Here is a 27,470-nt window from a genome sequence, read left to right as displayed (position 1 = left end):
TAAGGCTACAGTTTAGTGAGGCTATCTCCTGTGGAATCTTCAAGATATATTCCAAACTTCATGTGTTGTTTTAAAAATGTTTTAATTATAAGTAAGTACACACTTGTTGTCAAAACCAAGAACATGAAATGAAATTAGAACTACAAAAACTGAAAACCTAAAACATTTGCTTTTCCTTTTACAAAATCTTCCCAACTACTGTAAACAATTTGATAAATCTCTACACCTATCATTTAAAACTCTCATTTCTCAATTTATCAAAGACTTGGATAAGAAAAACATGAAAAATTTACTTTATTTTACATATTTTACTTTGTTAAGTTTTCCACTCACTGTCTAGTTTTAAATCAGAGAAGAATCTGCTGTAAAACATAAATTTGATGATTCCACAAAATGTCTAAAATAAGGGATATTCTACAACCATACACAGTATTTGTTTTTTTTCCCACTGTTTCCAGAAAAGTTCTTGCTACTAAAAATATGTATTTATGCCAATGTTCTATTGCAGGTCATTATCTGAATGGAGGCCTGCTCTCCACTCAAGTTTTGTAAGGTGATTTTTAAACTAAAAAGACTCCTATGCTACTCAACTAGAAATATAGCAAACCCAAGAAAGTCCAAGTGTTTTAAATATGTTATTACTGAATTCCAAATCAACTTACATATTCTTCACTCTCTGATGGAGGATTACTATTGTCTGTTGAGGAAGTTCCATCTAATGGTTTCTCAGAAACAGCATCAGGGAATAAGAACTTAGAAGAAGGAAAATAACCACATATTTGATCAAATTTACAAACAATATCCTAGTCTCATGTGACTATGTGAACTAAGTATCACTGCCCACGTCTTACAGACATACAAACCTAAAATCTGATTAAGAGTCTTGTTCAGATTAAAGGCAGGGAAAAGATTAATCAACCTTTCAAGTCCAGTATGTTTTCATTGCGTTACTCTGGAAGGATTTTCCCAAGATTCTCTTAATGCACAAATTGCCAGAAGTACAATTATAACTACAACTACAGTAAGAACAACTATCATTTATCAAAGGCCTGTTATATTCCACGCAGTATAATAGAAGGTCCTTTAGGCCTCAAAACACTCTCCCAAGATTTTATTAGTTTCATTCATAGATGAGGAAACTGAAGTTAAATGGCTTATTCAAAGTAAGTCAGAATTAAACCTCAGTGTGTGTGGCTCCTGGGCTGGGCCTGTTCCACCACACTATACCTATGAGACAACCTAGCCTATTCTAATACTCCCTATAAGGCTCTTCCTGGACTGTCATGAAAGTTTTAAGAAATACTGTTCTGACCATGTTAACCTGCTTAAAATGGTATTAAGCTGCAAGATAAAGTCCAGTTGCATCAGGCAGGTTACCTACTACCTCTTCAGCCTTGTCCAGGGCCACTCCCTGGGAAGCATCCTTCAATATATCAAACTGCCCAACGTGCTCTCTCAGGCCTATGCCACTACTCTGTTTCTACAGCCTTCTCTTCAAGATGTAGCTCAAGTGCCCCTTGATGAAGCCTTCCCTGATTCCTACTGTCCAGAGACAGATGCATCCTCTGCTCTGTTCTCAGCCCTTCTGCCGGACTTCTCACATGCAACAAGGTATTATGCTTACTGTTTACTGTCTTTCTTCCCTAACTAGTGAATGTGCAGACTCTGAATAAGGAGGCTTGTTTTAACCATTTTTTATTCCCAATCCAGTACCTACCACATAAAAGGGACTTAATATATAATGAATAAATGAATAGGCATATAAACATGTAAAGACACTACATGTAGTTACCAAGAGAATAGTATTGAGGACATCATTATTCAGTGGTGACTCTTCTACACCTCTGTGTTTTCGTATTTTCTTCTTTGCAGTATGTACCATATTTGAAACTGATAATTTATGAATTGGAACTGGTGCTGGTTCTGTCAACTTTGACAAAGCATGTGTTATGTCAGCAATTTCTATAAAGAGAATAGAAATGAATACAAATGGTAGCATCAACTTTAGCAGGTTAAAGTGATGAGTAAAGTGATAATTGTATACATTTTAGTCAATCTTTTCACTAGTGTTACATGGTCCCAGAATTATAAAATTTTAATGCACATGTTCAGCTTTATATGCATGCATGATGGCCCCTCAGGGGACATTTAAAAAAAAAACACCTTGTAAAACGTTGCCTTTCAAAATATCTTCCATTTTTGGCAGAAAGAATTTATTAAATGTACCTAATGTTTCATGCTAAGGGTATAGCTGGGAGAGAAATGGCAGTTGTCTAGCCCATCAAAACTTGTTTCTCCAACTTAATTCAAACGAGGAAATAAAAGAAAAGTTACCAGAAAATGTGCCAAAGAAAAAGGGTTAGACATTTTAAAATAACTTGAAAAAAAAGTAGGTCACCTCTTCCATCATCCTCAAATGTGGATCGCCCAAGAATCTCATCAGTTGATTCCTTTCGACGGCAAATTTTAAAGAATTCAGTGACAAAATCACCTACACAAGAAAAAATGTTACTCATTTTTGACACTTAACTGAAAGAAGTCAGTCCTATAAATTAAAGTACATGTCTTTTCACAAAGCTATTAACTAAGATGTGGTAAAGAAATCAGTTCTATAAATTAAAGTACATGTTTTTTCACAAAAGTTATTAACTAAGATGAGGTAGAAAAAGAAACCATTCAGTTTTTCCACCCAAGACAAAAATTAATCCTATTTCGAAGTTCCCTGGCTCTTTATTTTCTCCATGTCCTAGGATATTAAAGAAGTTTTTCCTTAGAGCTCCTTCTAGAATGAAAGGAAAAATAACTATACCTAATAAGCACTTGCTATGTGCCTGAATAAGATAAACAGTGTCTCTTCTCATTAAGCTGTGTAAGTTACAAGAATATCGCCACATACACACAGTGGTCTTATTTCCTGTCTACCACCCTACTAGAATTCTGAATCCATTAAAAAAATTAAAATTAAAAAGAAATTCTAAAGATAATGTTTCTAGAGGATTGAGAAACATTCAGGATGAAGTTATTTCAGCTCTAGCCTTGTGTCATTATTATAAGGGGGAAGAAAGAGGATCAATACCTCTAAAAAGCTGCAATGAGATATTTGCATAAAGACACTGAAACCTAACAAGAACCATTAATACTAAAACTATTAGACATTCAATATACTGAATACATCTAAGTTTTAGAATTGACCAACCAGTTCTGAATAAACCTTGAACATTTTCTGGACTTCAGAAAAGTAGGAAAATCCTATAAACTAGTCATATAAACACATAAAGTCAAAGAGCCTAGTAGGGTGAGATCATAGAATAATAATTAAAAATAAGAATACTTTGCAATTATTATAGAAATCAGTGAATGAGGAATAATAAGGAACTAGGAAACAATTTAGTAAGTAAACTTAATAATTTAATAATTCAATGATTATACAAGAGGAACTATTGAACATTTACTATGATAGGCACTATGTTAAATGAACACACACACATGCATGTACACATACGTAATCTTATTTGATCCTCTCAATAACCCTATATATGTACTGCTGTTATTTCTATTCTACTGAGACTTGAAAAGATTACAAAACTTGCTCAAACTAGTCAATCTAAGACTTGAAACAGGTTTATCCAATTCTAACACTCTTGATATCAACCCTCTACTGTCTCCCTAACACTCCAAGACAAATTCATTTATGTCAGGAATTTTACCTTATACATCTCTGTATTCATTACTATATAGTTAGCACAAATGGCACGTGCTAATTAGCATTTCATGAATAGCATATAAGTATTAAAGAAGCTGAGAAAATGTTTTAGAGAAATGCATCATTATTGCCCTCAATAAATATTTAATAATTCCATCAGTTGAATAGTAATATATTAGGATACATGGAGTGAAGGTGGCTGGGATGAATGCAGAAATACAAGTATTTTCAAGTGTACTTAAGAGAGAAAAAGATGGAAAGGCACACTGAAGAAATGGTACATAAGACTTCATGAAAGAAAATACGTACAAAAATGGAAAAAAGATTAATTCCATCATATCATACAATACTATCTGAACAGCAACTGATACTTTTCAAAGTATTTATATTTCTCTTATTTCATTTGATTATTCAAATAACCCTGAGTTGTACAAGATTATTTACACCTCTTTTCCTCTATCAGAAAGTAAGTTCGCAGATGTGGGACAAGTCTACAGAAGCGCTCTAGTAAGATTGCCTAAATTAGTGTTCTTCCCATCATATAACCACAGGTCCAGAGGGATGGCAAAGGCAAAAAGGGTGCACTAATTAGAATGGAAGGTGCAGTGTATACCACAGGAGGAAAAAATGAGAGTAAGATAAAAGCATTAGAAGAATAAAAATCAGGTCATAAGAAAACATCTGAGAATTCTGAGATGTGGACTGCTTAAAACTGAAAAAGAAAAATCCAGCTAGTGCTATTTAAGACTTAACTAGAAGGATTCACTGCTGTTGGCAAAGATTTTTTTAATGGTATTAACTGACAAGGTCACAAATGTAAAGAAATAAAAATATACTTTTTAAATAGGTAAAATTAAGTTATAGAGAACACATGCAGTGTTCCTGATCTGGAAGACAGGCAGATTGGCAGTATTTCAGGAAAAGAACATAATACAGCTTACCTAGCAAACACTGAGGATTATCAGCTTTTCGAACTCTAACAGACCAATGGGGAGCCTGAATAGGATCCAAATCACTAAAATGCAAAAATGATAAAGAAAAGATCCTAGTGATGACAATCTGCAAGACTCATGAACTTATCAAAATGTCTAATGAAAACATTAAATTGAATGACAAGCAATCCATTTTGCCTCCCTTAAATTTACTGTTATTCAGATTCATGAGCCTATTTGTTTTTTAAAAAGTACACAACCTTAAGAAATCAAAGTTCTCAGATTTGAAAAAACATAAAAGGAAAACCAAAATAAAAAACTTAAAAAAAATATATAAAAGTCACTGAACAGGCTGTATACTGATAATCTAATGACACACTGGAATAATAAAAAAGGAATAAGAAACAAGCAAGTATACATAATCATCTTATCAATGTTTTTACAGCACTACTAATCAAAAAAGGAAACTACAAAAATTTGCACAAGATCAAAAGTGTACTCTGTTCTCAATTAAACAGATTATAATACATCAACTTAATGGAATACTATGCAGCAATTTAAAAAATGACAACACAGACCTACATTTGTTGGCACAGAGATATAAAATAGTATTTTAAATGAATAAAGCAAATTACTATATAAACCTTAAAAAAGTATACCCCCATAAAACATCAAATTATGATGCTATATACCTGAAACTACTAGTGTTATATGTCAATTATATCTCCATTAAAAACAAAGATACACCCAAAAATGCTACCTAGCTATTTTTTCAGTAATAGGATTGTAGGCAGTCTTTACCCTCTTTACACACATCTAAATTATCTGATTAAGAAAGCTCATGTTACCATTAGCAAATCTAACACACTTATTTTAATTATGAAAGACAAAGTGTCCTATTTCTCATTGTTCTGCATCAAACATGAGAAGGTACTACATTCCTTTCTCTACATTCTTCCTACATAATGGCTGCTGTAATTTTCAAGTTGTTTCCACCACACAGGAATGTATGTTTTGTTATTTTTGATATTTAATGATCAAATATTGTTGCCACACATCCTGATTACAATCATTTCTTCAAAGCACTTCATGAAACATTTCTAACCAGCTAAGAAAAGATCAACAGAATTATGCACTGAATACCAAACTGCTTAGAGACATCTTTGTCAAAACCAGGTAAAATCCAGAATGTTTATTATTCCTGAACTAAGGATCACATCCCCAAAGTCAGCAGCTTAATACACATCTCTAAAGATATTATGCAGTCTAAAAAGTGATCCCTGAAAGTAGAAAAATCAACCAATCTTATAAGAAACTGATATAAAGGAAAAAGGAAAAGGAAAATTGCTAACCACTTGGCGGTTAATTTATTCCACTTAAATGTTTGAATCTCAATGTACTACTCTTAACATACTTACGAATAAACATCATTATCCACAATGATACCTTCAGTCAGGTGGGGCCATGTAGTTGCTAAATGTAGTTCACTAAAATAAAACATAAAATATATCCAAAAGCTTTAATACTATAAATATATATATATAGTAAGAAACCAGAGATGTACATACATTTTACAAGTGGTATTATTTATGACACAATAAAACCATAAACTGGTTTAGTTAGCAAATGGTAGCAAGGTTAATAATATCTTGCACACATTAAAAAGACATGCTACTGAGAAGACAAGTAGTGATTCTGTGGCATCCTACTACGCTGATGGACAATGACTTCAACGGGGTGTGGGGGCGTCTTGATAATATGGGTGAATGTAGTAACCACAATGTTTTTCATGTGAAACCTTCATAAGAGTATGTATCAGTGATATCTTAATAAAAAATAAAAAGACATGCTATACACAATAGCCAAAAAGTATAAATAAACCAAGAGTCTATCAGCTGATGAATAAGTAAATAAAATGTAGTATTATCCATATATTATAGCACATTATACAGCCATAAAAAGCAATTTACTGATTCATACAATATGGATGAACCTCAAAAACATTATGCTAAATGAAAGATGCCAGACACAAAAGGCCACATATTATATAATGTAATATATATGAAATATCTAAAATAGGCAAATCCATAGAAACAAAGTAGATTAGTATATTGGCCTAGAGCTCCAGGGCTGGAGGATAGAGAGGGTTGATAGCTTAGAGGTGAGGTTTCTTTTTGGAGTGATTAAAGTATTCTAGAATTGGAAAGTGGTGGTTGCACAACTCTGAATCCTAAAAACCGTTAAATGGCACACTTTTAAATGGTGAATTTTATGGCTCATGAATTAAATCTCAATTTTGAAAAAATCACGGTCATGATCAAGGATTGTCAAACTCTTTTTTTTTTTTACACAGAGAACCAGACAGAAAATATTTTAGGCTTTTTGGGCCATGTAGTCTCTGTTACATTCTTGCTTTTTTCTTTAAAAAGGTGTAAATATGTAAAAGCCATTCTTAATTCACTGGCTATAAAACACTGGCTACTGGCCAGATTTGTTCCATTGTTTGCTGACCTATGTAAAATTATAAAACAAAGCAAGTAAGCCACAAAAAATGTAGAAGATGCCAAACATTCATAAAATAATACAAACACTTTTTGAGAGAGAGAATAAAAAACTGGCCTGGTAGTAGAAATTTGAAGGAATTAGTTATTAAATATTTCTTTCTAATTTTAAATCACAAGGAGCCAGCAGAGAAACAAATAATTTAAGAAGAATGCAAAAACAATTTGGGTTTAAGATGATGCCCATGATGGACCATTTAAATAAAATGGTGATCAGCAAATTTTGTGGGAGTTACGCTTTTGAAAAGGAATCTTTGGTAGCGGAAGAGGAAATGGAGAGGTTTTTTGAGTGTCCTCTCTCTTTGCCAAATAAATTGTTCTATAGGTAGAGGGAGAGGAGAGGATACAGTCATAAAAGCTTAGGAACTGAATTTGAGGTTGACACTTAAAGTTATTTGGGAGCTTAGAGTTTTAAACCTCTAATCAGCCATGTCCCTAATATTAAAGACTGTTGGATTTTTTTAACACTAAAAATTAGCTTTATTTATGGAAATAATAAATTCATGGTCAGTAGTGAACTTTTAGAAAAATGTACAGAGGCAAAATTACTAGTCATAGATTTTAGTTGCAAATTTTAATAGTCAATTTTGACTAATTCAAGCAAATAATCAATTTACTGGAAAGGCATTTAGTAACTCAAAGGTTTAATTGGGACCATTATAGGACCCAACTCAAAAAACAGATCTGAGCCCAGGGTGGCTAGCTGTCCAGTTCATAACTAAAGCCACACTGCACTGCTACAGAGTGCTGGCCCTGCTATCCTACTGAATTCTCAACCGTACTTGTAGAGTCAGAGTCTCAGACTGGAGCTGCCAGTTAGTCCAGCACCACCAAAGATCAGAAAGGTGAAGTAATTGGCTCTTTTGGCTTCTATACTCGCCAAACAGAGCAGGCTCGGAATCTAGACAGGAAAAATAATAAATACACTAAATTCATAATCCCACTACTTATAGATGATCATTGATGACAGCTTGTTTATGTGCTTCCAGCCATTTTTCCTATGTATCAGTTTGGTATATATATATGTACATGTTTATCGTATGTATGTGCAACAAGAGACTCCAAGGTTCAGTGATTTGCTAGGACGACACCTATAACTCACCATATGGCTGTGCTCAGAACTCTGATTACTGCAGTGAAAAGATACAATGCAAAAAACAATAAAGGGAAAAGGCACATAGGGTGAGGTCCAGAGCAAAGCAGGGACAAGCTTCATCTTCCAGTGTAGTTACATAGGATACACTTCATTCTTCAATTGTTTCTCTGCTGACCCCTCATGATTTAAAATTAGTAATACTTAACTAATTCTTTCAAATTTATACTCCCAGGTCAATTTTATTCTGTCTCCCAAAAGTTTTCTCTAAGCAAAATCCAAATGAATGAACCAGTTGGAGGGCCAAGGATATATCTGTAAGTCTCCCTTATTTTTATTTTCTGATTGCTCACTCCATTCTAGCCATACTGACCACATTCTGTTCCCTCCAGCAAACTCGCCAAACTCCTGCATCAAGGCCCTTTACACAGGCTCTTCCTTCCACCCAGAATGGTTCTCTTACTCGTTGCCTGGCTAAGTCCTTCCCTAATTGAGATTCAGGTTAAATATAACTTCCTTTGAGAATACTTTCCTGGTGGCATCCCAATCTAAATGATAGTACTTTACTATCATTACATCTTGTACTTTTCCTTCAGATTATCCCACAACTTGTACTTGTATGTTTAGGTAATTATTTTGTCTGTTTCCTTCATTAGACTGCAAATGCCATGAAGGCAGAAATTTTTATTTACTTCTTTATCTTCCTCATTTAGTATAGTGCCTGGCACATATAATGAATAATATACCAATTACAAAAGATATCCATTTTATCTTTTCTTGAGAGATTTTAAGTGAAAAGTATATTTCTGCCTCTATATGAGAGTATTAAGAATGAATATATTCATGTGTGTGTGTGTGTATATATATATATATATATATGTATTTTAAATTGAGGTATCACTGATATACATGCTTATGAAGGTTTCACAAGAAAAATATTGTGGTTACTACATTCACCCATATTATCAAGTCCCCCCCATACCCCTCTGAAGTCACTGCCCATCAGCGTAGTAAAATGTAACAGAGTCACTACTTGTCTTCTCTGTGCTACTTACTATTCATGTATATATATTTCTTAATTAACCAAATAGTTTAACTGAACAACTGTTCATTCTGGGTGATGGATACATAAAGCTCGTTATATATGATACTCTCTGTGTTTTTCAATATTTAAAATGTAGATGAGGAATTACTTCTGCAAGGAATAACCAATAAATAGTATTACATATATTTATGTATTATTTAAAAGCCTCTTATTTAAGTTACAGAGAAAATGACAGATGGAGAGATTGTTAGGTGATGGTCTGTTTCCAATACTATATTCACTGCACGAGGCTAGAGCATTATTAAGCACAGTACAACCAGTATCAATATAATTTAAAAAGTAAAGTCCCATAATTCAAACAAAGATTGAAATTTTCACCTAATAGGATCTTCACAGGCACCAAATGGTAACTTGCCAAACTCTAGGCCTCCAACTTCTCCTCCTACAAGGGCATCTATATCTAAACAAAAGAAATATTTTTCCATTACATAGCAAAAAGTGGAGAAATAAGAATTTAATCTAGTTAGGTTAGCCCTTTGGGAGATTAAATAAGAATGTGATTATTATCATCTAAAAGAAAGATTAACCAAGTATTAAAAAATTTAATCATCGACCTACATTCATCAATATTTTCTGAGCAAATCAGTCAACATTAGTAAAATTATATTTCACTTGATAGCACATGGAAATATTTAAAGTTCAGAAAAGAATTTCCTTTCTATTATGAATCGTATCTGAGATTACAGGAGAATTTAGAGGGTAAATAACCTACTTTGTTCCATCTCTCTTGAAGAAGTAATAAACACTTCTAAAAGACATCAAAAGGATTTATTTATCTTTCAACTAATACAGAGGGTTGTTTTCAATCATTCACACTACATAGGAGATTCCTAAAATTAAAGTCTACTGTTGAGTTATGACCATCCCCCAGATTTGCTAAAATCATGTTGGACAATTACCCTAACTAAAGAATTAAAATTAGGCATTAAAATGGCTTAATTTCTTGATTCAGTAAATTTTCTGAAGTCAATTTCATTTTTCCAACTAAAGAATGCTTACAATCATAAAGATCCCAATGACTAGCTTTATTACAAGGTGTGAATTTTTAAGAGATTCAAAATGTATAATAGCACATTTTGTACATTTGTAAGATAAAAATTATTACTAGACTATAACCGATACAAAAGTTCTAACTGAATTAAAATTTGAGAAGCAATATTATGGAATGAAAGGACCAAGGGATTTGGAGTTTGAGCTAAATTTGAGTGAGAATTTTATTAACTGGTACCCATGTGACCTTGGGCCTGTTACTTATGTTCTCTAAGATAATACCAATTTCATAGATAAATGATAATTACATGAAATAATATACAAAATGCCAAGCACAGCATCTGGCCCATATTTTATGTTCAATCCCTTACTTCCCTTTATAAGAGAAAAGTATTAAAAATTTATAAGGCCCTATTTACAGTCAGAATTATAATGCCAAGATTCTGGCTCTTGAGCTGCTTCTTAGATCATCAACAGACCATACCATCTGGGAAATCTTTAAAATTGACTACTAATAGAGTAACCTTTGAAAAAAGGCAAAATTGGATAGAAATTGAAATTTCTAACTAGAAGCCAACTACAAATTATCTATATATTATGTCTTCTGGGATGTAAAATTACCAAAGCAACATTTCAGCCTTTCCTCTAATATGAATCTCAGCATAGCATTTATTTCCGTTTGCTGTAGCACAGATGCAGTTTTTTTATTGTACATTAGAGTTTCAAATTATTCAGTGGTGCATAAAATAGTAATAGTATATATAACCAACAAAGGCCAAGGATGTTCTACATTAATTTTAATATCATCCCAAGATTACTGATTATTTTCAATCTTATAAATAACCAACTACTTAGAACAAAAATAATAAAGACTACTACTGTATTCAACAGTAAACAGTAAAGAATATTATTTTAATATATTTTTCTTTAAGGGAAGTAGATTGAAAATTATTTTAACTTTCCTTTTAATTATTTATAAGTTTGTATTAAATTTCTTATTAGATGTACTTGAACATAATTATACTTAAATGTGAGAGAGACACCCAGAAACCAAAACCTCACTTAATAAGGCTATTTGTCCATCAGGCTGAGCTTTCCTAGAATTTAGGTAATATCTTGTTCATACCTGTTTCCCTGGCACAGCCTGGCCTATAATAGGCTAATAATGAATGATTGTTAAATGAATCAGTGTATGAGTGGCTAAGCAGGCAAACTGATTTTAATTACATCAAATGCAAGCTAAAATATCCTACAGCTCTTCCCATTTTAAATGCATATGTATATATATACATTTTTTTTTCTTTTTTTCTTTCCTTATTTAGCACTTTTCTTCAAACTCTACTCTCAATAAAGTTCTCTGCCTATCTGTTCTCAGCTTACGGGGGTGGCTTCCTTTATTATATTCTAAAAACAGAAATTTTAATCATTCACTACATATAATTTACAGCATATGATGTTCCACAGAAGGCGGATGCTTTATAAAAAACTTTAGTTTTCAAAGACAGATTGTCAAATACAGAGTAATACTGTCTCTAGAACAACTAAGAAAAAAAGTGATAAAGGCAGTGAAATTAGCAATATTACATTTAAAATCAATGATAAATATTTCTAATTTAAAACAGTTGAAACACACTTTTAAATAAGTTTAATTTCTGAATACATTTTCTTTTCCATTTACATTAAGACAAATATAGCTCTAAATTATCTCACCTGGAGGTTGCTGAGGCCAAAAATACTGCTGCCAATCTTGAAGTACGTAGGTAAATCGAATAGCAATACTAACTGGAGGCAATGGAGTTAAGGGACACCCCTAAGAAATAAATGCAAGTAGGATATTGTATAGCTTTTAAAAGAGTGTTTTAAAAAACAACTGGAGAGAACAAATTACTTTAAAATAAAGCTGTTTAAACTACTACCTGAAAACAAGATATTAAATTCTATTAAGCAAAATGCTCTTTTCAAACTGCACAATTTTAGTTATACAAATATAATTTCCTACTATCTCTTCAACTATATTGAATGTGAAAAACATGATTTTTTTAAAAAGGTAAAATTATTACAAAGTGTAAGACTAGGTTTATGGAGATGATGCCTTTTCTTATTTGAAATGAAAACAAACTCAAATTAAAGCAGTCTTGAATTATTTAACCAGAATTTTAGACTAAGACAAATGGTCAATCACATAGTTTATATTAGTGAATCAATTAATAGAATTATCTTTATGTTCACTAATAAACATAAAAATCAATATCATCCAAACATCCTATGATCTCAGCTTCCCTTTTTATGATTGACCACATTAATGTAGAATAGGACTTAAAAATGCATAGGAATCAGGGAGCTTGTGAAAATGTAGATTCTACAGTATTCTACACATCTAACCAGTTATCAGATGTTGCTAATACTGTTGGTGAGGAGGAATAGCGATTTAGCACAGTGGCAGTGTCTACAAATGTCACTAATAGCTTAACTGAATACAAACTCAATCCAAGTCACAAATAAGGTGGCTGCCAAAAAAAAAGATAATTCCATTTGGAGCTGTTGTGCCCTAGACAAGCAAGGTAAGATTCTGGCTGGTCAGGAACAATCAACTTTTCAGTTAGGTCTAGATATCAAATGAGCATTCATGATAAGGTACAAATGGTCTAAAAACCATAACAAAGTTGTTTTGACACAACCTCTGCTCCAGTTACACAGCAATGTAGATAAATATAGGAAGAAATATGAAAAAGAAAGAGCTGGGAACAAACCTGATAAAAATATCTTTGCGGACCCTAGAAAAGATGCACAGAATCCAAAGTGGTAAGTGGAACTCAAGTTCCAAGGCCTGCTGAATTCCAGGGGTGGAAGCAGGCAGTGCTGCCTAGGATTTAAGACTGCATTAAATGGAACCAAAAGTACTCCACCCTGAGCAAGGGCACCTCAAGGCTATGCACAAGGGAGACACTGGGGCAGGGCACTGATGCTTGGTATAGTGGCTTTGTTGGAAATGATGATGCTGGGGAGTTGGTGTGTGAGGAGAAAAAAACTCTCTCTCATGACCCAAGCAAGCAATCCAGTGATTCCAAGACTGGATATGCAATACTCCCAATATCACACAGTAAGAGGCTCCAATCACCATTTTAAGACCCAGTTCTTAACTATTCTGCAGGTAGGAGACAACCACAAAATTACATACCACCAGAGGACATTAGAGAAAGTTAAAAACTATAAATATAGCCTTTATTCAACATGAGCCTGCAAACAAAATTTCCCCAAAACACAAAGAAATGTAGTTCTAAAGGAGACAAATATTTAAATCAACAGTCACAGTATAAAACCATGAAATACAACTGAAAGAACAAAGGCTGTCTAAACAGAAAAATAAAAGACAAGAATATGAGTTTTCAAATGTTTAGAGATTATGCCAGAAGAGAATTTAAACTTAAGTTTTATGTAACTCCAATGGGCAAAACTAGCACCCCCTCCACAAAAGGAAGCTTTTCTAATAACTACCTCTATGGGAAAATGAAATAAATTACTAGTGAAGATTGACAGTCCTGGAACACTTCAAGTAGATGTTAAAGACTAATTTTATAAAGATTTTATAAAGATACCTTTATAAAAATAGTACAGGACAGCTATATTGGGTAACTTCAGCTATGTAAAACTTCTCAAGTACCCAAACCAGGTTGCAATTATCTTAATTTCAACTCTTAACGAATCAATTTTGAGAGATGTTCCATATCTAGATACTCATCTAGAGTTTTGTGAAGGTTCTGACAGATGATACGGTAAACTGGAAAAGCTTCTTTTTTTGAAATAAAAAACAACTAGCAAATGGTCATGATCTAAGTTAGGTTCCACAGATCAAGGTGGAACAGCTTGTACCCTAACAGCAGTAAATATAAGGTGTGCTACATAAAGGAGTGACGGAAAAGACCCACAAAAATCATGTTCACTAATCTTTTTTAAGAAGGAATAAAGTATTAATATTTGCATATGACCAGAAATTTAATCTAAAAAAATTAAATATAACTGAACACTTCTGGTAAGAGCAAATGAAAACTAGTAGGATAAAAATTAACATATACTTGCCTTGTTCAAATATTTTTCAGAACATCACATGTCTACAATGTTAAGGCATTTCAAAGCCCAGAAAGTTTTTGAAAAAAAAAAAAAGTACATACATACATGAAACTCTAAAATACATGCTTCTATGATGGAGATAATCACAAGAAACTGCAAACAGGAGTTATTTTAAGGAGAGAGAGTGGGGGCAAAAGGAAACTTTTACTTAAATTTCTTAACCTAGTATACTGATTAGATTTTTCTAAATATCAATGGATTTATCTGGGTGGTGATAATCCTACCACTACACTGTTTAGGGCCTCAACACTGAAAACAGTTTCATGAAGTAAGTTCTAATCTTAAAGACATTACTAACAAAAAATATCTATTAAAAAAGAAATTTAAGATTGGGATTAAACAGGATGGCGGTATGAGAAGTGAGGCAGAAATTGCCTCACAAAACCACATATAACACGAAAATACAGCAAATGCAAATAATTCTGAAAGAGCGAACAAAAAGACTGCAACAGATGGCCTGTATCTGGCGAAAAGAGAAGACACCTCACGGAAAAGGGTAAAGTAGCAAAGCCATGACCTGGCAGGAGCTAAACCCTTTCCCCATACCAGCTCACAGGCAGTGGGGAAGAGAAACAACATGGAGGGAGTAGAAGACCAGGACTGCTAAATACACACCCTTGGAGATCTATTTTGGGAGCATGAATGCACATTACATGGTGCTCTGGAGATTATGAGGGGTTAGAAAGCAAACACAGGGAGAACACTCAGATAGGCTGGGATTCCAGCTACTTGCAGAGAACAGGTACCCACAACCAGCTACACTCTGGGACAAAAGAAATGAGGGCACTTTAAAAGACTCCCCAACAGTGAGAGGGATGCTAAAGGAGCAAGGATTACACAGAGCGTACTGCTCAGGAGAAAGGAAAGGTGGACAAAACCGTCCTGAAACACTCAGCCCAGCAGGTTGGGAACTTTCAGGAGCTTCACAATGGCTCCATCCCCCTGACTGGCAAAGCAGCGTCAAGGCCACCCACTGTGATAGGCAGCCTGCTGCTCCTTCCTCCCAACCCCCATTGGTTCGCAAACTGGCTGCCTCCCATCACACCAGGCCAGCCAGAGGGCGGCTTCACCTATGGCAGCTACAAGAGCATAGTATAGAGGCTCCTCCCTGTGTGCTCAGCCCACTGGCCTTGGCAGCTGAGGCAGGCACTGTAGCAGGGAAGCAGGAAAGAGCACTTTCCTCCTTGCAGGCAGTGGCCCCATGCACCTGTGAACCCCACCATCACTCCACACGCAGCCCAGCTCCAGACAGTAGAGCTACAGGGCACTAGAGGGTGCAACCAACACAAAGTTACTATTCCATAGTAATCATTAGGAATATGAAATGGCAAAAGAACCTGGTACAAACTAAAATCCCTCAAACACCAGAAAGAAGGCTTAGTGAAACTGAAATCATCAATTTTCCTGATAAAGATTTCAAAATAAAAATCATAAACATGCTTACAGAGCTACAGAAAAATATTCAAGACCTGAAGGAGGACTTGAACAAAGAGACAGAAACTTTGAAACATACAGTATCTGCAATAAAACATACAATTGAGGGATTTAAAAGCAGATTAGATGACGTAGAGGAGATGGTAAATGAAATAGAAATTAGAGAACAGGACTACAAAGAACCTGAGGCATAGAGAGAAAAAAGGATCTCTAAGAATGAAAGAATATTAAGAGAACCGTGTGACCAATCCAAACAGAACAATATTCACATTATAGGGATACCAGAAGAAGAAGAAGAAGAAGAGAGAAAAAGGGATAGAAAGTGTCTGTGAGGAAATAATTGTTGAAAATTTCCCTAATCTGGGCAAGGAACTAGTCTCTCAGACCATGGAAGTCCACAGATCTCCCAACACACAGGATCCAAGAAGGACAACAGCAAGATATATAATAATTAAAATGGCCAAGATCAAGGACAAGGACAGAGTATTAAAAGCAGCCACAGAGAGTAAAAAGATCACATACAAAGGAAGCAATGAAACAGAAGGGCCTCAAACCTACAATATTCTACCCAGAAAAATTATCATTTAAATTTGAAGGAGGGATTAAACAATTTCCAGATAAGCAAAAGTTGGGGGAATTTACCTCCCACAAATGATCTCTAATGTGTATTTTGGAGGTACTGCCATAGATGGAAGTGCACTTAAGGTTAAATAGCTGCCACCAGAGAAATAAAATCACAGTAGAGGAAGTAGAACAACTAATTGCCAAACAAATGCAAATAAATCAGCTACCCACAAAGACAGTCAATGGATACACAAAGAGTACAGAATATGATATATAATATGTAGAGTGGAGGAGGAAGAAAAAGAAGGGTTGAAAAAAAAAGAACTTTTAGATTGTGCTTGAAAGAGCATAATAAGTGAGTTAAGTTAGACTATTAGATAGTAAAGAAGATGGCCTTGAACCTTTGGCAACCACGAATCTAAAGCCTGCAATGGCAATAAGTACGTATCTATTGATAATCACCCTATAAATGTAAATGGACTGAAGGCACCGATCAAAAGACATAGAGTTACAGAATGGGTAAAAATACAAGACCCATCTATATGCTGCCTACAAGAGACTCACATTAAATCCAAAGACATACACAGACTAAAAGTGAAGGGATGGAAAAATATATTTCATGCAAATTATAGGAAGAAAAAGCAGGAGTTGCAGTACTTGTATCAGACAAAATAGACTTCAAAACAAAGAAAGTAACAAGAGACAAAGAAGGACATTACAGAATGATAAAGGGGTCAGGAAAAGAAAAGGATATAACCATTATAAATATTTATGCACCCAATATAGGAACACCTACCTATGTAAAAAAAATACTAACAGAATTAAAGAGGGAAACAGAATGCAAGGCATTCATTTTAGGAGACTTCAATACACCACTCACTCCGAAGTACAGATCAAGCAGACAGAAAATAAGTAAGGAGACAGAGGCTCTGAACAACACACTAGAGCAGATGGACCTAACAGATATCTACAGACCACTCCATCCAAAAGCAGCAGGACAGACATTCTTCTCAAGTGCACATGAAACATGTTCAAGAATAGATCATAAGCTAGGACACAAAAAGAGCCTCAGTAAATTCAGAAGGATTGAAATTGTACCAAACAGCTTCTCAGACCACAAAAGTATGAAACTAGAAATAAATTATACAAAGAAAAAAAAAGCCCACAAACACGTGGAGGCTTAACAACATGCTCCTAAATAATGGGTCAATGATCAAATAAAAACAGAAATCAAGCAATATATGGAGACAAATAAAAACAACAACTCAATACCCCAAAATCTGTGGGATGCAGCAAAAGCAGTTCTAAGAGGAAAGTATATAGCAACACAGGCTTACCTCAAGAAATAAGAACAATCCCATATAAACAGTCTAAACTCACAATTAATGAAACTAGAAAAAGAAGAACAAATGAGGCCCAAAGTCAGTAGAAGGAGGGATATAATAAAGATTAGAGCAGAAATAAAATCGAGAAGAATAAAACAATAGAAGAATCAATGAAAGCAAGAGCTGGTTCTTTGAGAAAATAAACAAGATAGATAAACCTCTAGCCAGACTTATCAAGAAAAAAAGGAGTCTACATAAACAGAATCAGAAATGGAAAGGAAAAAATCATTATGAACACCATAGAAATACAAAGAATTATTAGAGAATACTATGAGAAATTATATGCTAACAAAGTGGATAACCTAGAATAAATGGACAACTTTCTAGAAAAATACAACCTTCTAAGACTGACCCAGGAAGAGACAGAAAATCTGAACAGACCAACTGCCAGCAATGAAATTGAAATGGTAATCAAAAAACTACCTAAGAACAAAACTTCTGGTCCAGATGGCTTCACCACTGAATTTTATCAAACATTTAGTGAAGACCTAATACCCACCCCCTCCTTAAAGTTTTCCAAAAAGTAGAAGAGGAGGGAATACTTCCAAACTCAATCTATGAGGCCAGCATCACTCTAATAACAAAACCAGGCAAAAATGCCACACAAAAAAAAGAAAATTACAGATCAATATCCCTGATGAACAGATGCAAAAATACTCAGTAAAAATTAGCAAACCGAACTCAAAAATACATCAAAAAGATCATCCATCATGATCATGTAGGATTTATTCTGGGGATGCAAGGATGGTATAACATTCGAAAATCCTTCAACGTCATATACCACATCAACGAAAAGAACTACAAAAACCACATGATCATCTCAAGAAATGCTTACAAAGCATTTGACAAAATTCAACATCCATTCATGATAAAAACTCTCAACAAAATGGGTATAGAGGGCAAGACATCAACATAATAAAGGCCACATATGACAAACCCACAGCCAACATCATACTTAACAGTGAGAAACTGAAAGCTTTTCCTCTACCACCGGGAAAAAGACAAGGATGCATACTCTCCCTACTTCTATTCAACACAGTTCTGGAGGTCCTAGCCATGGCAATCAGACAACACAAAGAAATAAAAGGCAGGCATCAGATTGGTAAGGAAGAAGTTAAACTGTCACTGTTTGCAGATGACACAATGTTGTACATAAAAAACTAAAGAATCCATCCCAAACTACTAGAACTAATATCTGAATTCAGCAAAGTTGCAGGATACAATATTAATACACAGAAATCTGTTGCATTCCTATATATTAATGATGTACTAGCAAAAAGAGAAATCAGGAAAGGTTGCAAAACCTCATAAAATGAATACCCATATGAATTTCACCCAGTTCGGCAACTATGAACATTTTGATACATACACATACATATATGTCACATTACACAAATAATTTTTTTTCTGACTGAACCTTTTCCAAGTAAGTTGTAGGTAAGTTTGAAAGTAAGACAATTCTTTCCTAGATACTTTAGACATAATTCCAATGAACAAGGATATTATCCTATGTAACCATAAAACAATTATCATACTCAAGAAGTTCAACATTGATACTATTTTCTAATATATAGTCCATATTAAAATTGTCCCAACTGTCCCAATCACGTCCTTTATGGCTATTCTGTTTTGATAAAGGATCCAATCAACAATAATACATTTCATTTAGCCATTATGTCACTCTAGTTTCATTTAATCTAAACAGTTCCCATTGTTTTGCCTATCATGATACTAACAGTTTTTAAGTCTATGCCAGTTACCTTGTAAAATATGGCTCAGTTTGCAATTATTTCTTCATGTTTTGATTTATGTTAAATATTTTTGGAAGGACTGCAACACAGGTGATTACACATCGTATTCAATTTATCATAGCAGGAGATACCTGATAGCTATTTGTTAATCAAGTTTAACCACTTCAGTGATGGGTGTCAATTTAAGCACTTACAGGGACTCTTAAGTAGAGGATCCACTCCACCACTTGTTCATCTGACTTTGCTCTCTTTTCTTATAGCTCCATAACTTAAACCCCATTTTTTCCCCATTTTCCCCCCAGAGTAGCATAAGCAAGTCCTCCACATCTCTGTGATAGTGTTTTTATAGAACACCAAGGATGTATTGAACACATTCCACTTTGCCTAGCTACTCTTGGTCACAGAATATAAGCCATTATTAATTTTAATAATAAAATCAAATGAAGATTTTTAAAAAAGGCAATTCAGAACACAGAGCTCAGACCTCAAGAATTGCAGACCCCAAACATGTAGCTACCTGAAGCCCATTCCTCTGGGGAGGCTGGCAATTTTACTATTAGAGAGGGAGTAGAAAAGGATAACACAGGAGATAAATGCTATCAAACTGAACAAAATCGGTTTAAAAATTTTTTTAAAGCATTAGTACACTAAAAATCTAATTGGATACTTTGTTTCTTGAAACACACAGTAATTTATGTAGTCAATTACATCTTTCTTTGAAGTAATTATATTATCAGTATTATAGAGAAATGTTTCTACATATGCAATAAAATTACCAAACTGCTACTTTTATCTGGATCCCAGACAAGACTGACAATATCAATGCCAACTCACAATCTTTGATTTGAAGATATCCAGCAGACCTGATAAATGAGTGTACTGATTTGGCACTTTCCGAAGATGAACCATTTCAAAATCAGTTCGGACACCAGGACCCTGACATTCTCCCACATACATTCTTCGCCATTTGTGATGAATTTGCACAAAGAGTGGCACCTGGCTGTAGGATGTGATTGAATAAGGACAGACTGTAAGTTCATTTAACATCTAATAACTCCTCAATCTCAAACATTTCCACTTTTACAGGTACTTTTTTATAGGTATTTTAATCTCAAATACCTAAAAGCATGAAACAAGGAACATTCCACAGACTTACATTTATAATAAAGACACTCTAAACTCCTTTTCTCCTTATACGAATACACTGAAGAAACTATCTAGTGGCACTTTGTAGTCAGAAAATTGTCTTAAAACTATTGCAAGGCATAAAAAAGCAGAATGAAAATCTTGAATACAGTATCATGTTAACCTTTCCAAAGACATAATAACACTTGACTCACAGGTATGAAACAATACAAATCAAATTAACATTAGTGGTGAAATACTTACTTCATCATTTGAAGATACATTAGATCCTCATTATTCAGAGATTTCCATATTTGCAAATCAGCCTACTACCTAAAATGTATTTGTAACCCCAGAATCAATATTAACAACACTTCCAGTCATTTGCAAACATGCACAGACCAGCACAAAATTTGAGCCACTTTAATGCATGTTCCCAACTGAGGTCTAAGAAGGCAATGCTGTCTTCAAGTTTTAAAATTAGATTTTGTAACAAAATTTAAATGAACAATTTGAAGCAAGCACAAAAATAGTACAATTTACTCCTCATTTTAAATATTCACTGAATATTTCAGTAAGTTTCCCTTTAGAAATGCTTTTTCTAAAGGTTTTGAGTTTGTCCTATACACCATATTCTAATAATATACAAGTACTAATCCTATCCATAATTTTAAAACCTAACATTTAGTAAACACTTCCTTCATAAATTATAATTAAAAATAGTTTTAACTCATTGTCTATGGTTTTTCAAAATGTCCACATACCAACCAGTATTTCCCAGAGCAATAGACACAGAACTCAGAAGAAGATTGCACTTAGATTCACTGAGAACAGCATCGTTGTTCGCAGCAGGGGCAATCACCACAAACTCTCGCAGTCCATACCTTATAAAGAAGAATCACTGCCATTAACAGAGGAAAACTCCAGAGTATAAAAATCCATTATTTGAAAACCATGAAAAAATTTAGGAAAATCTGAAGGAAATTTAACAAGTCAGGTTTGAACTTCAGGTGTTTCCTTCTTTCTTTTAATGGAAAATGAACCTAAACAACCTGAATTTCCTTCCTTTGGTGAAACATTTCCATCTTTCACCTACTATTTCTCCTCTATTCTTTACAAATTAGAAAGTTTACTAAAAATCAAATTGAATTTGATTTCAATTTCAGTAAGAAAAGATTTCAATAATAAGACATTAAGTAACATTTTTTTCCTTAAAAGTTAAGTTTCTGAGATAAAAGATGAAAGCCAGCACTGAAATCTTGCTTTAATTAAATAACATTAAGTCCACTAATATGGAAAAACAAAGTTTGACAGATTCCCTAAATGGTATGAAAATAATTATCAGTCATGATGTACTTACATTGTCTAAAAGTGAGAACATAGTTTACGTAAGTATCCTAATTAAGGAATTCTTATTTTTTATAACACATATTAGGTAGGAGTCACAAAATTATCAGTAAATGACTTACTCTTGCTATGATCTTACAAAAATGAAAAATTCTCATTTAGTTATCAAGTCCTCTAAAAAAAGGACAAATATGAAGCTAAACTTTACAAAAACTGTAAGATCAAGTTGGTGATCTTGCCTATTGAAAATTCCTGCCCTATTCCCTCCTCAATTTGTATTTAATAATTTTTTTAATATAGTAAATAATTTATGAAAGACATTCATTTCCTAATTTAACTCTGGATATGTAGAGTTATGAATGCTTATTTTTATGAATATTATCCTCAGCAAATTCCCCAAACAGTTGCAAATAAACATTAAAATAAAAAAACAGTCCATAATGTGTTTATTGTTTATATGGCAAAAATTTATTTCATCTTCTTACCTCATCTCCACCTGCTACCCTGAAATTAAGATCAGTTATGTAGAAGCACCATCAAATACTGGAAAGAACCCAGAGCTATTAATTTTAAGCTCTAAAGGTCTTTAAAAATAGTTTTTTTTTCTTTCTTTTAATGTCTTTGGAAGAAAGAAAACAAGTGTTGCCCCATGCCATCTCCACATTTGAGTGAAACCACTGTCAACAATTTCTTGGTTATTCTTCCAGAAATATCCTATCTGTCCATGTACCCAGCCCACCCTCTAACAGTATTATGCCATGCTTTCTGTACCTTCTTTACAAAAGCTAATCTCTTACTGAAGAGATTTACTTTGTTAAAAGTAAAAGAGATTTTACTTTGTACAAAGAACTTATTTTGTTTCCAGTTTTATGCTATTTCAAAAATACTGCTATTGCCTATTTCCACAAGCGCATCTGTGGTATGAATTCCTAGAAGTTGCTGGATAAAGAACATCTGTATCTTTAACACTGATAGCTGGTACCAAACTACCTCTCACTCTTTCACAAACAAACTTTATAAGTGTATACTCCCATTAACAAAAAGGTAAAAACTTCCAATTACACGATAATTAGATCATGGGAATGAAAATAGAGAATAGGGAATATAGTCAATAATACTGCAATAACTTTGTCTGGTAACAGACGATAGCTATACTTATCATGAATACTTTGTAATGCATACAATTGTCAAATCACTATGTTGTACACCTGAAATTAATATAACATTGTATGCTAACTATTCAATATAAACAAAACAACAAATAAGCCAGAGTGAACTGCTTTCTATTTATCTGCAATAAAATTCTATCCTCTAAACCTTTGTTTCCTCTATGTGGAATGTTTCTCCCACTCGTGCCACTACCAAAGAGCCAAATCCTGATGGACCTTTTTTTTGAATATCTACCTGAAATACCAACCATCACCCCTGTTAAATATGTTCTCTTCTCTGAATTGTAATATATTTTTCCTGTTACTATTATTTTTAAAAAAACAATGTTAAGTCATTGGTTTATTTTCTATACTAGACCTGCTTGAGGCCTGAGGCCATGCCTTCATGAAGTAAACATTAAGTGGGAGCTTCAAAAAAATGAGCAAAAATCAACAAAATACAGCAACCAGATTAAAAAGCAGATGTAGGACTTGAATAGACATTACTCCAAAGAAGATAACATAAATGGAAAATAAGCATACAGAAAGACTTGGTCAACATCAGTAATTATTAGAGAAATATAAATCAAACCTACAATGAGATACCACATCACAACCATCAGAATGACTATCATAAAAAGCTAAACAAAACAGAACAAGACAGAAAACAAGTACTGGCAAGGATATGGAGAAATTAGAACCCTTGAGCATGACTGGTGGGAATGTAAAATAGTATAGCCACTATAGAAAACAGAGGTTCTTCAAAAATGTAAACACAGAATGATCAGCAATTCCACATATTGATACATACTCAAAAGAATTAAAGGCAGGGACTCAAAGAACACTCATTTTCAGAGCAGCATTATCCGTAATAGCCAAAAGGTAGAAAAAACCCAAATGTCTATGAGGTGATGAATGTATAAGCAAAATATGACATAAACATACAATGAAATATTATTCAGCTTTAAAAAAGAAATTGATACATGCTACAACATAGATGAACCCTGAAGACATTATACTAAGTAAAGTAAGCCAATCACAAAAGGATAAATATTGTATGATTCCACTTATGTGAGGTATATAGTCAAACTCAGAGACTGAAAGAACAGTGTGAAGAGGGAATGGGAAGTTATTGTTTAGTGGGTACAGAGTTTCAATATGGAATAATGAAAAAGTTCTAGAGATGGGATAGTGGTGAAGGCTGCACAAAATGTGAATTTACTTAATGCTACACACACTTAAAAATGGTTAGATGGTAAATTTTGTTATATATGTTTTGTCACAATAAAATTAAACTTAATGAGCAAAATACATATTTTAAAGAATAAGAATGTAAATGGCCAATTTATTAAAAGATACACAACTGCACTAGTGGTCAGGAAAATATAAATCAAAACAAGAAATCACTGTTAACCTATTAAACTGCAAAAAATATAAAATACAGATAAAATCCAGTGTTGGCAAGAGTTTGGGATATGCCAAAGGTGGTAATATAAATTTTTTTAACATTTTGGGGGCAAAAATAAAAGATATATCAATATTAAAAAATCATAACTTTGAACTAATTATATTTCTTTTTATCTACACCACAAAAACATTCATACAAATGCACAAATATACAATACAGACATACCTCAGAGATATCACAAGTGGGTTCCAGACCACCACAATAAAGCAAATATCACAATAAAGTGAGCCAACTGAATCTGTTGGTTTCCCAGTACATATAAAATTTACATTGACATTATACTGATCTACTACATATGCAATATAGCATTGTCTATAAACACAATGTACATATCTTAGTTTAAAAATACTTTATTGCTAAAATACACAAACTACCATCTGAGCTTTCAGCAAGCTGTAATCACTGATCACAGATCACTATAACAAATATCAGAATGAAAAAGTATGAAATATTCCAAGAATTACCAAATATGACACAGAAATACGAAGTGAGCAAATGCTGTTGGAAAAATGGTGTCAGCAGACTTTCCCAACACATGGTTGCCACAAACCTTCAATCCACATTTTTTAAAAAAGTTATCTGTGAAATCCAATAAAGCAAAACAAAACACAGTAAAATGAAGTATGCCAGGTATGTACAATGATATTCATTATAATAGTTTGCCAAAACTAGAAGCAACCTAAATATTCTTCAATAGAGGAATGGGTAAATAATTACAGTATCTTCCCATACTATGTTATACTTAACAGCCATTTACAAAAAGAAGGTACATCTGAATTCAGTGACAAAGGCTATCATGAAATGCTGAGAAAAATGAAAATATATCAAAACAATATACATAGTAAAATCTCATTTATGAAAAAAATTCCCAAGTCAAAAATACAAAAATACATACACATATAACTCATATACTAAAAAAAATCTGTATGGACATAGCTCATATTTCCCATGTTTTCCTACTTAGTTGTCTAAAATTACTAAATATGAGGTATTTAAAACCCCTTTGTCGGGTGTGTCTTGTATGTATGTGTGTGGAAATGAGAGGAATGGAGGGAGAGCATGGGAAAGGTGAAGGGGGAGTATGATGTAAAATAATGCGTTTCATTAATATACCTTTATTTTTCCTACAATTTCTGGTCTAGTAATTTAAGTTTATAAGATACTTGAATGTTTTCAACACAAAAATCCCCTTTTGACAATTTAACTATTTCATCGAACAGATTATATATGTATAAACAAAATGCTAAATTGAGACAAAATGTGCCTTGATGTCACATCCTCCAACTGAGAAAGGTACGACAATCATTTCTGAATATTTTGTTTGCAGATGTGTTTTTCTTTCTCCAATAAAGACTGAAAGCAGTAACAAATAGCCAGTATTTGATACATCTGTTGTTACTCTCACATAGGAAAATCATTAAAACCATACCACCTACTTTGAACACTACCATTTTATAACTCTTACCTGAATTACTTTAGAAAGAAATGTATTCAGAGATTCCTCAAACAGTATAAAGAATATATGCATAAAATACTGGGTCAGCAAAAGTGGTGGTGATAAACAATGAAAAAACTATTTCACAGACATTTTTACATACCTAGCATGTACAAAATACCACAGAAAATAGAGGTGTTCAATAAATTACAGCTTTTTCAATTTGTCACCCCCAACAATCCTCAGATATGACAATGTTATCTTTAAATTCTAATCTTACTCAGACCGGTTCTGGTAATACCTAGTAATTTTATATAATAGAGCCCCACTTCTTCTTCTTTTCTATAGTACTGTCATATATGTATTACATGTTACATACATAAGCCCAACAATACTGTGCCGTAATTATTGCTTAAGAAATCTTTTTTTTAAATTGAGAGTACCTCTTTTGCAATTACTAGACTCTTCATTCAATCCTGTGGATCGAACTTGCTGTTTCTTTTAGTACTGCCTATAAGGCAGGTCTGCCTGCATGTATTCTCTTTGTTTATATGACAATGTTCTTATTTCATTTTTTTTGAAAGATAGTTTTGCTGGATATAAGAGTTCTTGGTTGGCAGTTTTTTCTTCCAACTCTGAATATGTCACTGCACTGCCCTCTGGCCTCCACTGTTTTTTATGAGAAGTCAGCAAATAGTATTGTTCTCTGTATGTAATGAGTCATTTTTCTCTTGCAGCTTTCAGGAATCTCTTTGTCTTTGGGTTCCAGCAAGTTGACTATAATGTGTTGGGGTACAGTTCTCTTTTGTGTTTGTCCTCCTTGGGGTTGAGATTTCTGGGTCCCTAAGCAAACATTTTTTTCATCAAATCTAGGAAATTTTCAGCCATTTCTTTCTTTAAATTGTTTTTCTCTATTGCTTTTTTTCCTCTTCATCTGGGACTCCCATTATATGCATGCTTTGGAATGCCTGACAGTGACCAACAGATCTCTGAGGTTCTGTTCATTTTTCTCTAATCTTTTATCTCTTTTGTTTTGGAATGGTAACTTCTTTCAAATCTACCAACTCTTTCTTCTGCCATCTCAGATCTGCTTTTGAGTTCATCTGATGAAAGAAAGCTCATTATTTCAGTTACACTTCTTCACTCTAGAATTTCCATTTGGCTCTTTATTACAATACATCTTTATTAAGATTTCCTGTTTAACTCACTGTTACTATGTTTTTAACTATTGGAACACAGGTCCTTTAATTCACTGAACATACTTACAAGCCCTGAAGTCACTGCTAAGTCAAACATCTGGG

General features: G+C 33.5%; 1 protein-coding gene across 5 annotated transcripts in view; it reads right to left on the bottom strand.

Moving 5' to 3' along the window:
- Window positions 1-27,470, bottom strand: part of RAB3GAP1 (RAB3 GTPase activating protein catalytic subunit 1) — a 94,957-nt gene that overhangs the window by 32,628 nt on the left and 34,859 nt on the right. For 4 of the 5 annotated variants that reach the window (XM_073241369.1, XM_073241370.1, XM_073241371.1 and 1 more), the window contains 9 exons: window positions 21,536-21,655; window positions 20,481-20,646; window positions 12,095-12,194; window positions 9,713-9,794; window positions 6,054-6,122; window positions 4,645-4,718; window positions 2,399-2,491; window positions 1,793-1,962; window positions 663-752 (listed from right to left, as the gene is read on the bottom strand). In XM_073241369.1, coding sequence (XP_073097470.1) covers window positions 663-752; window positions 1,793-1,962; window positions 2,399-2,491; window positions 4,645-4,718; window positions 6,054-6,122; window positions 9,713-9,794; window positions 12,095-12,194; window positions 20,481-20,646; window positions 21,536-21,655 — 964 coding nt within the window. The remainder of the gene's footprint in view (window positions 1-662; window positions 753-1,792; window positions 1,963-2,398; window positions 2,492-4,644; window positions 4,719-6,053; window positions 6,123-9,712; window positions 9,795-12,094; window positions 12,195-20,480; window positions 20,647-21,535; window positions 21,656-27,470) is intronic. The other variant, XM_073241372.1, reaches the window with a different exon arrangement.

This window comes from Manis javanica, chromosome 7 (assembly GCF_040802235.1).
Source record: "Manis javanica isolate MJ-LG chromosome 7, MJ_LKY, whole genome shotgun sequence".
Lineage (NCBI taxonomy): Eukaryota > Metazoa > Chordata > Mammalia > Pholidota > Manidae > Manis > Manis javanica.
The sequence above is the reverse complement of the archived record's forward strand: the minus strand, read 5'-3'. Positions and strand labels throughout refer to the sequence as shown.